Here is a 14,448-nt window from a genome sequence, read left to right as displayed (position 1 = left end):
AAAATCACAATCGACTGTGGAGCAATGTAATGTAAAGAAAGAAAGTTAGGGAGTTAAAGACTGTTTAAATAGTTCAGTTGTTCTTATTTTTTCTCAATCTTTGCAGCACTGGTTGGAGTTTACAAAGTCTATTGCCAAACAAATGAAGTGTAAGTATTTTATTCATGTTTGTGTTCTCACGTTTAATTTCTATCACCACGGGAAAAACTGGATAAGGAGTGATGAGAGTAATAATTTATAATTTATCCATACAGAAAGCACATTTTGAGGTAATGATAGATTATTTTTTCCTTGTTCTTTCAGCCCAGCCACCTTTCACCATGTGTTTGCGTGTGAAGTTTTATCCACCAGACCCCGCTGCTCTGAAAGAGGAAATCACCAGGTAGGATCTAGCATGGCTTGCTGTGCAACAATTAGGGGGCAGTGAGGTTAGTTCATCTGTGATGTTTATAAATATTGATTCACAAAATCAATTATAAAGGTTTTTGTCTATCTGGAGGAAGCATTTGATCATGAAGCAAGAAAAAAATATACTCGTTTTCAAAATTGCAATTCGTGAATCTTAAATAATCAAATTTCTCACTTTTGTTTCATTAACAGATTGAAAGTAAGAGCTTAATAATTCAAGATGTAGTAACAAATTTCAAAAATTAAGGAAATTATAAAAAAATATTGTCTTGACTGTAATTAATTTATTTTTAAAACGCTGCTCATCACATTTTTATGACCATTGGTCTTAAAACATCAAAATGTGCTCACAAATCTGGCTTTGATGTCATTTTCTTTCCAACATTCACACTCTCAGGACTCTCTGATGGTTAAATAAAAAAAAAGCTTTCTGTCTTTCAACTTTGCAGGAATTTTGAGAGTTCTTCATCGCTGCTAAGTTTGGGCACATCAAGACAGTCACTTAAAATTAGTTAAAAGATCCTGAAGACGCTAGAACATGAAATTCAAGTGGAAGAGCAGAAATAATGTTGCCTGTGTGGAGCTGAAGGATCTAGTGGGGTGCCAGAAGACACAGGCAGATCTTCAACACATATTAAGACCCTGACTGATGCCGAGTGCAGCCTAATAACCTTAAAAGTAAAGAGAGAAAGGCTTAAAGATCAAAACACATCTTCAAAGACCACATATCCTCCCATGCCACAAACTTCTCCATTTGGACTTTAAAGGAGCACCAAACATGGGGGAATAAAAAGTGGAAAAAGGTTTTGAAAATAAAAGATTGTCCACATAGCTTTTCACATTACTGGTGTGGCATTGTGATGTATTGAAACCGATCCATTGCAGGTATTCTTAATATATAAACAGATAGAAATATACAGTATCTTTCAAAAGTGCTCAGATAGCTTAAAATCTTTCACATTTTGTGATATTACAACCACAAACTTCAATGTATTTTATTGCGGTTTTATTTGACGGACCAACAGACTGCAGTACAAAAGTGAATTAAAAGGAAACTAAGCATTAAATTATTTGAAAAGTGTGACTTGAAAAGTGTGGCTTGCTTGAATCAGTTGATGATAAATTAAAAGCAGGTTTAGGTTATAAAAATGGTCTTCCAAAAATATTCATTCATCAAATGATGTTTAATCCATCATTTGATGAAGGAAAGAGCATAGTGAAGCACAAACATGCAACCCTCGGTGATCCATCTACACACATGGATTGGGTAAGGAGAGCCTTAATCAATACACTAGTAAAGACGCTCACAGCTCAGGTGGGAAGATTGGCTGAAACAACTATTAGATGAGCAGTTTACAAATTTGGTGCTCATAAAGAAATGATAAGAAGGAAGTCATTGTAGGGAGAAAGCCACAAAAAACCCTGTTTCTAGTTTGTCATAAGTCATGGAGAGAAAACTGCAAATCTGTTTAACAAGAGACTCTGGCCAGAAAATGTAACTGATTTAGATTAAATTATTTGAATGTTCAAATAGCTGATGTTACTCTATCCAGAATTAATTTGGGAATAAATACTGAAAGTCATGCATTTTCTTTAGACAATTATTCATTACTTTGTGTTGATCTGTCACAAAGAATAAATATGTATAAATATGTTAGCATTGCCACACATTGCCCTGCTTTTATTGCCCATGTTAGAGAGCACCTTAAGGTTTCATGGTTGAACATATCTGAAGCTACTGCTTTATCTGCTGTCAGGATCTCTGTTCAAGAACATTGGGATAAGCAGCATGGTAATTTGTTGCTTTTTTGCCCACTTTAGACATCAAAAAGCCCTCCACGTCAGCAGAGTAATAGTAAATAATGCATGACTTTTTGCATACAGATTGTTTCTAGACACCAGGGCAGAATTGTAGGCTTTGACTACATTATGATGTAATTTTGTACATTATTATTTAATAAGTGGTGAGTTAAAAGTGCAAAAAAATCCCACATTTATTACAGATGTATAAAATTAGATCCTAAGAATATCCTAAAAACCGCAAAGTGAGCCTGTGTGCAGTGGATTTAAGTCTTTACATTGTGTAGCGATGGAGCTCCTCTTCGCTGCTGCACCGTGTGGCATCTCTGACAGCTAAACAAACTGCTGTGAGGAGTGAGCCAGAGCAATATCGAGTGCACAGATCCCTGCAAAAGCACATCCCTCGACTGGTTGCCACGCAATAAAATCTCTCCCTCACAGTTGAGCTCTTCTTGATGAAGCAGAAAGCTGGCAAGGGCAACAGCCCTTCTTGTTCTCCACCCATCTGTTCTGACTGGAGGCTCTCAACGACGTAGGATCATGAAGCCGATAAATGCCACTTTAAATTTTACAGCTGTTTTTGTTTGCTTTTAAAGACATCTGCAATACCAACCATGGCCAGTTTTATATTGACATTTATAACTTACTTGGCATGTCAGGTATGTGCTGAGGTAAGCTCCTTGGGAGATACACACACATTACCTTAGTGTGTGTAGCAGATAATTACCTCAAGTTGCATCATAAATATTCAGGAATTAAAATCCACAGGGCACGCTGGCACCTTTCCAGTTGCATTTTCATGGCTCCACTTTTTATTGCTTTGGCCTTAAGAGATGGTGAATCTCAGGTGTATAAATTAATCTTTGCCAGGAAAAAGAGAAATATTAAAATATGTTGCAGATAGAAACTAAAAACAGATAATCACCCAGCCTAATTTTAAATCACCATTGACTTTGCTTGAACGTTAAGGAAACACTATAGAGACTTTTGTTTTTTCCTCAGAATTTTCCATTTGAAACTCTCTAAGAATATTTTCATTTGAAGTTATAAACATTTAGTGTCTGCAGCAGATTTTGCATCTAGTCATGTTTTAAATCTAGTCATGTGTGTTTTCATTTTGCCCCGCAGATATCTAGTCTTCCTGCAGGTTAAGCGGGACCTCTACCATGGCCGCCTACTTTGCAAGACATCAGATGCGGCTCTGCTAGCTGCCTACATATTACAAGGTGTGATAAATTGGTAGATAAAGCAAGTTTATTTTTAACCTGAAGATCTTACATTGATGGAGAGCTAAATTTTCCACCCGTGTTCCATGCATATATAAAATGAATATATGTAAATGTATTGAATTTCCTCTGCTGTTAGTTAGTTTTATGGTGAATTTGCTTAAAAAACAGCGTTTTTTAATTTTTAATTCATTTTTTAATATCCTCCTGGGAAAAACGATAATAAAAACCCAAGATTCATTCAACAAAAAAAGGAAGAACTGACTAGTTTTGCTGATGTTGCAGTTATTAAAATGCAGACAGTCAGAATACATTTAGAAATAGTCACTCACTAACTAGCTGTCCTATCAGGATTTTATCTCTCAGCCTTTCTCCAACTCGAACGCTCTCATTGTGTCCATATTTAGCAGCTAGCTCAAGATGTGTCAATGCAGCTAAAGTTATCAGCCAGTAGTCCCACGTATTTTAGGTAGCAAAGGCAAATAATTATATACTAGGTCTTTTAGCTGAGAAAAAATGGGAAAGACAAAACAAAATAACTGGTTTTGGTCATCAAATCTGCTCTACGTATTGTTTTTTTAGTTTTATTGTTTCTGAATCTTAGTACTGCTTTTAACACACGAGACCACTGGGAAATATTGAAATCCAGAATTATTTGACATCTGATGCCAGGTGTAATTAAGTAATTAAGATTTTAAATGTTAGAACAATTTTCAGAATCTTTTACCATTACAATGACATCCTACATGTATTTGTATTGGGTCTTTTGTTGTTTTTCCTTAACTTGCCATATATTTCAGGTCTGAATTTTGAATCTTCTGGGGTAAAGCTCCTCAGTATATTAAGTCAATATGTGCAGTATTACAATGGCAAAGGACAGCGACAAAGTGATATTTTATAAGGTGAAATATCTTATGAAAAATTTAAACTGTGTTTTCCAATCTTAGTTTTGATATCTGGATCAACTTTCACTGTCCTTTATGCCCATACCTGATATAGATATAGATTATCAGTAGAGCTTCAGCACTCTTTTAATAACTGAAGCTGGCTAAAAGTAAAAAAAAAAAAAGCCAAATTATCACCATCATTTTTTCAAAGGGTGTCACTAAATTTCAGTTGGCTGTAAACAGCTATGAACACAACAGTTGCACTAGAAAAAGGGAAATATTTAGAAGAGATACAGATTTTTTTTTTCACAGTTGAAATGATAACTGGCTGATATTACACAAGTTAGATTTTACAAAATATAATTACATAGTTACCACATAGCTAATGTTGATAATGTTAGATATAACATATTACCTAAGTGTCTCAAATAAAAGAAATTAGCTGAATGCTCACAGTTATTATCATTACCTTTCTTATTTCTTCAGCTGAAATTGGTGATTACGATCCTGGGAAACACCCTGAAGGCTATAGCTCCAAGTTCCAGTTCTTCCCCAAGCACTCGGAGAAACTGGAGCGGCGAATTGCTGAGATTCACAAGACTGAGCTGATGTAAGGTGACACCTGGCGAGATCCCTGTGCACCTGGGTTCCCCCTTTCTCTTTTCTGTAACACAAAAGAGAAATCACATGGAGACCCCTAGCTCACAGCTCCCAGCTGATCAATTCCTTATCTACTATTTCTTTACTTTAATGTCTGATGCTGCAATTACATTCTGGTTGAAAGTACTGGCAGATTTTTGTACAAAGTCTGAGACTCGGTTATAATATAACTCTCTTAGGACTCATTGCCTCATTCCAAAATAACATTCTGAATTTGTTCATATTTCTGGAATAAGTTTCATTCTGCACCAGCTGATGGCATTAAACTGTACAAAGCTTTGCACAGTCCTGTATTCATACTAGTGTATGCAGTATGCTTAGCCCAGGGGACAAATGCAAATACTGGGTATGGATTTTAATACTACACTGCCCTCTATTGATCATTTATGGTTGTAGTTTTCCTTTATTACTAAAATACATATTCCCTTGGTTGCCTTTGTAAACACAATTGTGAAAAAAAAACATATAGATAAGATAAATCTTTATTGTCATTGTCACAAAGACAACGAAATTCAAAGGGTGCCACCAGTCGGTTCACATGCCCAAAAACAAAAAATAACTGTCTCACAATTCACACACAACGCAAGAATCAACAAACAACTGGCAAAAAAAAGAAAAAATAGAAAAATAAGAACAGCCACATTCTCACATACATCATTTATGGTGATTAATGGTTGTCTTTGATTGCATTTAGTTTTGTTATTGCTATCGGGTAGAAACTGTCTCTGAGACGGTTGGTTCTTGTTCTGGTTGCTCTGTATCTTCTGCCTGAAGGCAGCAGTGTGAACAGAGAATGTCCGGGGTGAGAAGTGTCCTTTGTGATGTGTTGTGCTTTTCTTAGACAGCGGTCGCTGTGCAGGTCCTCCAGTGAGGGGAGAGGGCAGCCAAAGATTTTTTGGGCTGTATTCACAACCCTTTGGAGAGCTTTCCTTTGAGCCTTAGTGCTGCTGTTACACCATACGCAGATACAGTAAGTCAGTATGCTCTCTATGGAGCACTTGTAGAAGGACACCAGCAGCTTCTCCTTGATGTTGTTCTTCCTGAGAACCCTCAGGAAGTACAGTCTTTGCTGGGCCTTTTTTATCAGCTTGAAGGTGTTCATGTTCCATGTGACGCCCTGCTCAATGTGGACCCCCAGGAAACGGAAATCAGCTACCCTCTCCACACATTTTCCCCCAATGGTTAGTGGTGTAATGTCCGTTTTATTCCTCCTGTAATCTATTATGAGTTCTTTTGTCTTTGAGTTGTTGAGGAGCAGATTGTTCTCCCTGCACCACTGCAACAGCCGCTCCACCTCACCCCTGTAGGCGGACTCATCGCCTCCTGAGATGAGCCCCACCACTGTGGTGTCATCAGCAAACTTGATGATGGTGTTGCTGTGGTGGGCAGAGGTGCAGTCATATGTGTACAGACAATAGAGCAGGGGGCTCAGCACACAGCCCTGTGGAGAGCCAGTACTAAGGCTGAGGGCAGTGGATGTATGTTTTCCCACCCTAACTCTCTGCTGTCGGTTAGTCAGTAAGCTCAGAATCCACATGCAGGTGGAGTGAGGGAGGCCCAGGTCCCCCAATTTGTCCACCAGTCTGTGAGGGAGGATGGTATTAAAAGCAGAGCTGTAGTCTACAAAGAGCATCCGCACATAGCTCCCCTGCTGCTCCAGATGTGACAGAGCAGCATGGAGGGCCGTGATCACAGCGTCCTCTGTGGATCTGTTGGCTCTGTAGGCGAACTGGTGGTGGTCAAAGCTCAGAGGGAGAAGTGCTGTGATGTGACCCCGGACCAGTTTTTCAAAACACTTCGTCACCACAGGGGTTAGTGCCACTGGCCGGTAGTCGTTGAGGCAGGAGATGTGAGGTTTCTTGGATATGGGGACTATAGTGGAAGATTTCAGGCAGGATGGGACTGTAGACAGGGCTAGGGACTGGTTGAAGATCCTGGTGAAGACTCCAGCCAGCTGATCGGCGCAGTCTTTCAGGACACGTCCAGGGACGCCATCAGGTCCAGCAGCCTTCCTTGGGTTGACAGCCCGCAGTGTGCGCCTCACCTCGTGCTCCTCTACAACAGGGGGTGTGGTGTTGTGGGTTGCTTGGTGTGGTGTGGCTGCCTCTGTTGGCTTCACCTCAAAGCGGGCAAAGAAGAGGTTCAGCTCCTCTGCCAGCGTGGTGTCACCTTCCGCAGCTGCGAGGTTGGTCCTGTAGTTGGTGAGATGCTGGATTCCCTGCCACACCTGCCTGCTGTTGTTGGTGTCAAGGTAGCCCTCTATCCTCCTCCTGTAGTCAGACTTAGCCATTCTGATGCCGCTCTTCAAGTTAGCTCGGGCTGTACTGTAGACAGTAGTAGTCCTGTCCCCAGACCTGAAGGTGGCATTCCTGGTCTTTAGCAGTCGCTGGACCTCCTGAGTCATCCAGGGCTTCTGGTTTGGGAAGACCCGGATGCGTTTATCCACAGCTACAGTGTCAATACAGTTCTTGATATAGCACAGTATACTGTCTGTAAAAACCTCCAGGTCCTGATGTTCAAAAACATCCCAGTTTGTCCTGTCGAAACAGTCCTGCAGCTGCTGTGTCGCATCCTTGGGCCAGGATTTGATGGTTTTAGTGATGGTTGGAGCAGTTTTCCAACCTGCATCCTTATTATAAGGATGACTATTCAAGCAAAAGCGATACATAAAATGTAAAAAAATGGCCTACAGTCTCATCAATCTCCTCAGTGTTATTTTGCCAAGATCCAAATTAAGCACACTCAAATCATAGATGAAACCTCCAACGCAGCAGGTTAAGCCTTAATTCTTTTTCCTCAAGTATATACAGTAGCTGTGACATTTGAGTGTTTTTTTTTTTTTACTTTTATAATATAACCCAAGTTGATTCTACTTGTGCCTAGTATCGGTAAAAGCTTTCAGCATCTACCAGCAGCAATGAAATAGAGATGGTCAATATGCACAAAATGGGCACACAAAAAACCAAAACCAATAAGTTGTAAAATACATGCAGTGTGTAAAAAATAGTAAAGGAATGATTGCTAAACTAAACAAATGGGGTACTGTCTGGGTATTTATTTGAATTGCAGCATCATATTTGTGAAAAAAAAAAAAAAGACGGTGAGGAAGAATATCAGGAAAACAGAAATTTTACTGTAAACATTTAAACAGACTTGTTCAGTAAAATATATATCTTATTATTAACTTTAATATATAGTTTTGGAATATTTAGGGTTGTTTATTTGATTTGTTGCTAGCTGTGCTGGTTACAGTCTAGTATCTACTATGAGGTTCAGTCCTAGTAAAAGTATCATGATTGCATCCATACATGCTTTTCCCCTTTTTTGTGGTTTATTTTTCTCAGAGGTCAGACTCCTGAAACATCAGAGCTCAACTTCTTGCAAAAAGCCCAGACTCTTGAGACGTATGGAGTAGACCCTCATCCATGCAAAGTAATCTTTACAGAAAAAAGACAAAATATGAAACTATTCAGGCTTCCTTGTCAAAATTTTGTACTTCTTTATTTTCAGACTGGTTCGGTCACTCTGTTTTCTCGCTTAAACTAAACCATGGATTGTTTTTCCCTCAGGATGTGTCTGGGAATCCTGCTTTTCTTGCTTTCACTCCATTTGGATTCACTGTGCTACAAGGAAACAGGAGGGTCCATTTTCTGAAATGGTGAGTACAGCTGAGCCACTATTTAAAATTCTGTGAAGAAGTAGCATGCTTCAAAGTTGCTTTTAAAAGTTACTGTTATTCTCTGACATTTCAGCTTTGGTCTCCTGTTCTTAATTTGTTATTCTTTATTTTTCTACCCTTTTCTTTTCCTTATTTATTCTGTCTCTACCTCAGGGAGGAGGTAACCAAACTTAAATTTGAAGCAAAGACATTCCATATATATGCAACTCAGAATGAGGTATGAAAATTCTCCATGAAAATACTGTATATCCACACAATCTGTGCAACACTGAAAGTCAAATGAGTTAGATTTTTTAAAAAACACTTGTGCTTCCTTTAAAAATACAGATATGAAGGAAAATATTGTAATTTTGTTTTGCTACAGGACAGAAAAATTATACTTACATACTTTGCACCTACACCAGAAGCCTGTAAGCATCTGTGGAAGTGTGGAGTGGAGAACCAGGCCTTCTATAAGTAAGTGACAAGATATAGATATGTAAGATTATGTAGAAAGATTAAATAATACAGTCCAATACAAAGTAGGACACGATTATGAAATGTAAAATAAAATAGTCCATTGTTTTCAAAAAAACCTTAATGTGATACCTTACAGACACATGTTCTTGATAGACATTAAAGAGGTTAATTAGGTTACGAAATAATATTTCAAACTTTCAACATCTCACTGAGCACCGTTCAACCCACCATACAAGTATGGAAAGAAGTACAGCTGCAAACATACTTATTCTCTTAAACTAGCAAAACAGGCAAGGACAGAAGTAACTAAAGATAGTAACTCTGGAGGAGCTGCAGACATCAACACCTCAGTTTAGAGAATTTATTGACAGACCAATTGGTGGTTGTGTATCCCACATCTTATTGAATCATTGCAATATGATTTGCAAGAAATACCAGATATTCCTTTTTCCCTAGCATAATTATGTTGCACTTTGTATTGGTCTGGTTATAACCAGACAAGATATGAAAAAAATAATATTTTGTCTGGATATGAAAAAACTGTGGAATGGGTGTGGATAGTTTTTCAGAGGTCTATATATTGGATTCATTTTTTCCATTGGCTCACAGGTTGGAGAAGTCAAGTCAAGTTCGTACTGTGTCCAGTAGCAATCTCTTCTTCAAGGGTAGTCGCTTTAGATACAGGTAAACACACAGTATTTATGAATGAAGTACTCATAAAAAGCACAGTTACATTAACTTATTAGACACACATTTGATTGTCTGGAGAGGATAATATCAAACTGATATTTTAATCTCTGTTTTGTAGTGGAAAGGTTGCAAAAGAAGTGATGGAACAAAGTGCCAGAATCAAAAGGGACCCCCCAGAGATCCACAGGTTACATTTTTATTTCCTTTAATTGTGTTTGTGTAAATGGGATTTTGTATATTTATGTGTATGTATTTATTGTTTTGTTTGCTTGTTTTTGACCTCAGGGCTGGTATGGTTCCCAGCAGGAGCTGTCCATCTATCACTCACGGTCCTCGTCTGACCAGCGTGCCCCGAACCCGAAGGAGAGCTGTACACATCTCCATCATGGAAGGTAATTACACACACACTCACCCATGCATGAGGCTAGAGGGAAAACATAGCAGTGGTAAGCAATAAAAGGAGTCACCACTTAATTGGAGTGTTAAAAGGGTTATACACTAGTTAGAGACACTTCAGACAGCTTCACAATAATAGGATTGAACCTGGGAGTAAAATAGGTCAGGGATAGTTTAGTTATATTGGTTACTGTGTTAAAATCTTCAACTTCATGTTTGCCTAATTAATACTTGTAACTACCTTTCACAGCCCCTAGTGTTCTTCACAAAACAGTTTGACCTCACATTGGATGAAGATCACCTGTGCACAGCAATTTTCAGGTCTTGCCACAGATTTTTGATTAGACCACAAAGGTATTCTTTGATTGAACCATTGTGTTGTAGCTGAGGCTGTATGATGGTGAGGGCTTGACATGTTGACCTGGCATCCATTTATAGCTTGACTTATCTTCAGCATACCGTCCAGCTTCCCTGCTATTGCTGAAGAAAAGCATTACCACAACATGATGGTGTCTCCACCATGCATCACCATGGGTACAGTGTGTTCAGGATGATGCGAAGTGTTAATTTTCTCAAGCAGCGTAATGTATGATGGCCAGATTTCATCCTTCTCATTGCACCTTCTTCTGCATGTTTCCCTCACAAGGCTTGCAAATAAGCCTTTAAATAGAATTGGGTTTCTTTTATCAATGGCATTCCTCCCACTGCTTTTCCATTTATGGACTGACCCAACTAATAGTTGCAAATCGACAGAACCTCTTACCTGAGCCATTAATTTATGCATCTCCTCCATAGTTACTGTGGGCCTCTTGGCTTCTTTTGTGATCAATATTCTCTAGATTGACATGTTTTGGTAATACACGTCTACATCAAACATAGGGTCTTTTTAACACAACCTTTTAAACCACACACATATTGTGTATTCTTTCTCTGTGAATACATTCTGAAACATATAAATACCCTGAATGGCACTGATCAACCTGCTCCCTCAAGCATTGTTTTTGTCATGAGAAACTCTTGCAGTCACTTTATAAAGGCCACTTACTGCCCCTTCTCCCATCCAACTGGCTATTAACCTTTGGTTAATGCTTCCACTGAGAGTTTTCTGTTTGTTGATCAGCTTGTTCAGGTTAATAAACTTTTAGTTAAGTCTATTTGCAGTGCTTAATCTTTTTTTCAAACAAGCCTTCCTCTTGTCATGGGCAGAGACTGCAGGGTTTGACCAATCACCTAAATATTCCTACAATGAACCGCCTGTGTTTTGTTGCTGTGGTATTTCAGCTGGTAATAATATCAGAACTTGAAAATAGCTCCTGCTGTCAGGGGTCATGCTGTCTATGTCCCAGCTGTCAGCAGGGAGGAGGGAACGTGGACTGTGGAACAAGTGGAGAGCATTCCTTGGCCTTGTCTGTCACTATCTGACCGTTTTACGATTCGTCTATCTCTGCCAGCTTGCTGGGCAATTTGTGTGACCAACCGACCAGAGACAGGAAGGCTGCTCACTTTCCCATCTACACTCGGAGGTACAATCTGACTGCAGGAGGATCAAATCAGCAGAGGCAATAAGAAGAAAGACAAGGTTGAAGGAAGGCCAGAAGAGTTGCACCGAAGGTTTTTTTGTGACTAAAATCATGGTGAAGTGTCTTATCCAGATCAAGACCAAGGTGAATGTTCACCTGCGTATGATCAACCATTGTTATCGAGAAGTTAAGGTGCGTGTGCTCTCCATGGGACCCAGGCTCCTGGGAAAAGCTCTGGGGGTGCTGCCACTCTTCCCAGCCCTCCCTGGAGGATCTTCCACCTCAGGGTTTGGTTCTGGGTCAGGACACAACTCCAAATCTCCATCCAGGCTAGCTGTCCCACCCTCCTTTCATGGTTACAGTCAGCCACAATCCAACATTGCAGGTAAAAACCCAGCTGGTTGCGTTTTCTGTGGGCTCTGTTTTTTCTGATGAAAGACTATTTCAGTGATTGATCTGATCATGTAAAAACTTAAAATGAAGGAAAAAGAAGTTTCCCATAATGCAGTGGTGTCCAAACTTTTTCCACTGGGGGCAAAAAAATTGCAATTTTAAACAACTGACTGGCCACAGAAATCAATCACTTAAAGATGCTAAATTTTGTGTATTGTGATTTTTTTTTTAATCTACTCAAGAAATTTTTTATGAAATCTGTATGCCATTCATGATCCAAGACATACTGTATAAAGGAAATGTTTTTCCTAGGCTATATAAATGATTAAAAAGAAGTTATTTTCTAAAATTCTACAAACGGATTACAAGCAATCCAAGTCTATGCCCATAGCAGTTTTAAATCTCAGTGTTTCACAGACTTTATGGAAGTCAAATGACTTTTAACTTGTAATAATTAGAGATCATTATTCAACTAACATTGTTATTTACGTTATGAATGCATGATAGTGAAGTTGTCTTCTGTCTGGACCTACACACTTTGGAATGATCATGATGAAGGTTATAACAATAACAGAAACTTCTAGAATATGCACAAAAGAAGTGGGACATACAGCATGGAGTACTGGGGGGATCCAGAGAAAAACATTTAAATCAAAAACTCATAAATGGAGGGAGAGCTGAAGAATGACACTGGATGCAGCTGAGCCAATCAGAGGATTGAGAGGAGCAGTGGTAGAGGGCGAACAGGCGGCCTGAAGCAAGCTGAATAATAAACACAAAGACAGAAAGAAACTAAAACCAAGGGAGCACACTGATCTTAGAACTTAATCCAAATGCACAAAAAACAGGCAAAACCGCTGCTGATGCTGGTGATGCTATTTAAAGTAAATACATCCCCTTTAAAATTGCTTTTTTTTCTAACTTGATGTGAAATGTTTTCAGTAAAATTATAAGAAATCTGTTTCATGTATCAGGAAACAGATTACAAAAACAAATCACATAATTAACTGCACTGTGAAAATAGTTATTAATTATTGGAGACTATATAGAAGAACAGTAACATTTTAAAAGAAAATGGGAGTTTCTAAAATTAAAACTGGTCCTGGAGGATGGCAAAAAATGAACTTTAGAAGCTACAGAAATTTATGTTTACTACTGGCTCTACATGTGACAAATATTTCCTGTTATTGATATATCTCAACTAAGCAGTTGGCTTAAAAAGATGCATCTTCTTCTAAAGAAAATCACAGAAGTCCAGCTAAAATATTCAAAACCTTGTAAGACATTGTGTTACGTTGTGATGAAACCATAAATGGTTTTGTATTGCAATTTCAAATGCTCTAACTTACAAGACAGACAGTATTTATTTGATTTTCTCTGACAAAAAAATCAAATAAATCTGCAGAGCATTTACAAGAATGAATAGACAAATACGTTAAGATGTGGCATCCTGATGGATTCCTTCCTAACAAAAAGACTGAACGTTGTGTTTGGATCTAAATGTATAAGATTAATCTCTATCTCAACTGTCTGAATTTAAATACCAACATTGTCTAAAAAAACAAAATGAGGAATATGAAAGACATGACATAAAGAGTAAGAGGCTCTACAAACAGTTAATGTGACAAAATATGTTACAATAAAGCACAATGAAACACTAAATATGCCTAGAGTTTCATTAAAGTCATTAGAAAGTGAAAAATGAAACCACAACAAACTTGTCACACAAGGGCATTGGGCCAAAACTGCACCCACAAAAAAGATTAATTATAGAGGAGGGAAAAGGGTCAAGGGTAACCATAAAGTGTTAAAGCCACACAGCAGAGTCAGTTGCTACCATGGGGCTACTTTAAACTTTAAATTGCTTGGATAAACGGATTTCTACAGAAAGAAATAACTCCCTACAGAAAATGAAAAGGCCAAATGGAAGAGTTTAGATTGGTATCTTTTAAATGACCAATTATTCCAACAATAAGAGCATTCAAGTTTTTAAATGGCAAATATATACATGTCTGAAAAGTGCCTAATTAAAGCTCTAAAGCAAATCTGATTTAGACTTAGTGTCATGACAAAGGAGTGCTGCACATCTGCTGAAATCATCCAAGTGCAAAGCAGCAGTTGAGTTTAAGGGCAGTGAAGAAATGTAACCACCTAATACAAATGTGATCTTTATCAAATGGTAATAACCCCTTCTAATACATTTGCAGTCATATTTTACAATCACTGCAGCAAGTCACTTGATTTGATATCGCAAGTTAAACAAAGGTTGATGAAAATTAGTGCTTTCAAAGAACGCCACTTATATACCAATGGAATATGTTCACAGAAAT

The 14,448-nt window shown here is 38.3% G+C and overlaps 1 protein-coding gene across 1 annotated transcript in view; it reads left to right on the top strand.

Moving 5' to 3' along the window:
- The window catches only part of LOC102227663 (FERM domain-containing protein 5), a 66,685-nt gene that overhangs the window by 46,425 nt on the left and 5,812 nt on the right, over positions 1 to 14,448 (top strand). Inside the window, exons 3-13 of the mRNA XM_005796201.2 lie at positions 107 to 149; positions 304 to 382; positions 3,337 to 3,434; positions 4,808 to 4,931; positions 8,326 to 8,413; positions 8,551 to 8,639; positions 8,814 to 8,877; positions 9,025 to 9,116; positions 9,729 to 9,803; positions 9,928 to 9,996; positions 10,095 to 10,201. Coding sequence (XP_005796258.1) covers positions 107 to 149; positions 304 to 382; positions 3,337 to 3,434; positions 4,808 to 4,931; positions 8,326 to 8,413; positions 8,551 to 8,639; positions 8,814 to 8,877; positions 9,025 to 9,116; positions 9,729 to 9,803; positions 9,928 to 9,996; positions 10,095 to 10,201 — 928 coding nt within the window. The remainder of the gene's footprint in view (positions 1 to 106; positions 150 to 303; positions 383 to 3,336; positions 3,435 to 4,807; positions 4,932 to 8,325; positions 8,414 to 8,550; positions 8,640 to 8,813; positions 8,878 to 9,024; positions 9,117 to 9,728; positions 9,804 to 9,927; positions 9,997 to 10,094; positions 10,202 to 14,448) is intronic.

This window comes from Xiphophorus maculatus, chromosome 4 (genome assembly GCF_002775205.1).
Source record: "Xiphophorus maculatus strain JP 163 A chromosome 4, X_maculatus-5.0-male, whole genome shotgun sequence".
Classification (NCBI taxonomy): Eukaryota; Metazoa; Chordata; class Actinopteri; order Cyprinodontiformes; family Poeciliidae; genus Xiphophorus; species Xiphophorus maculatus.
This window is presented reverse-complemented; position numbering and strand designations above follow the sequence as displayed.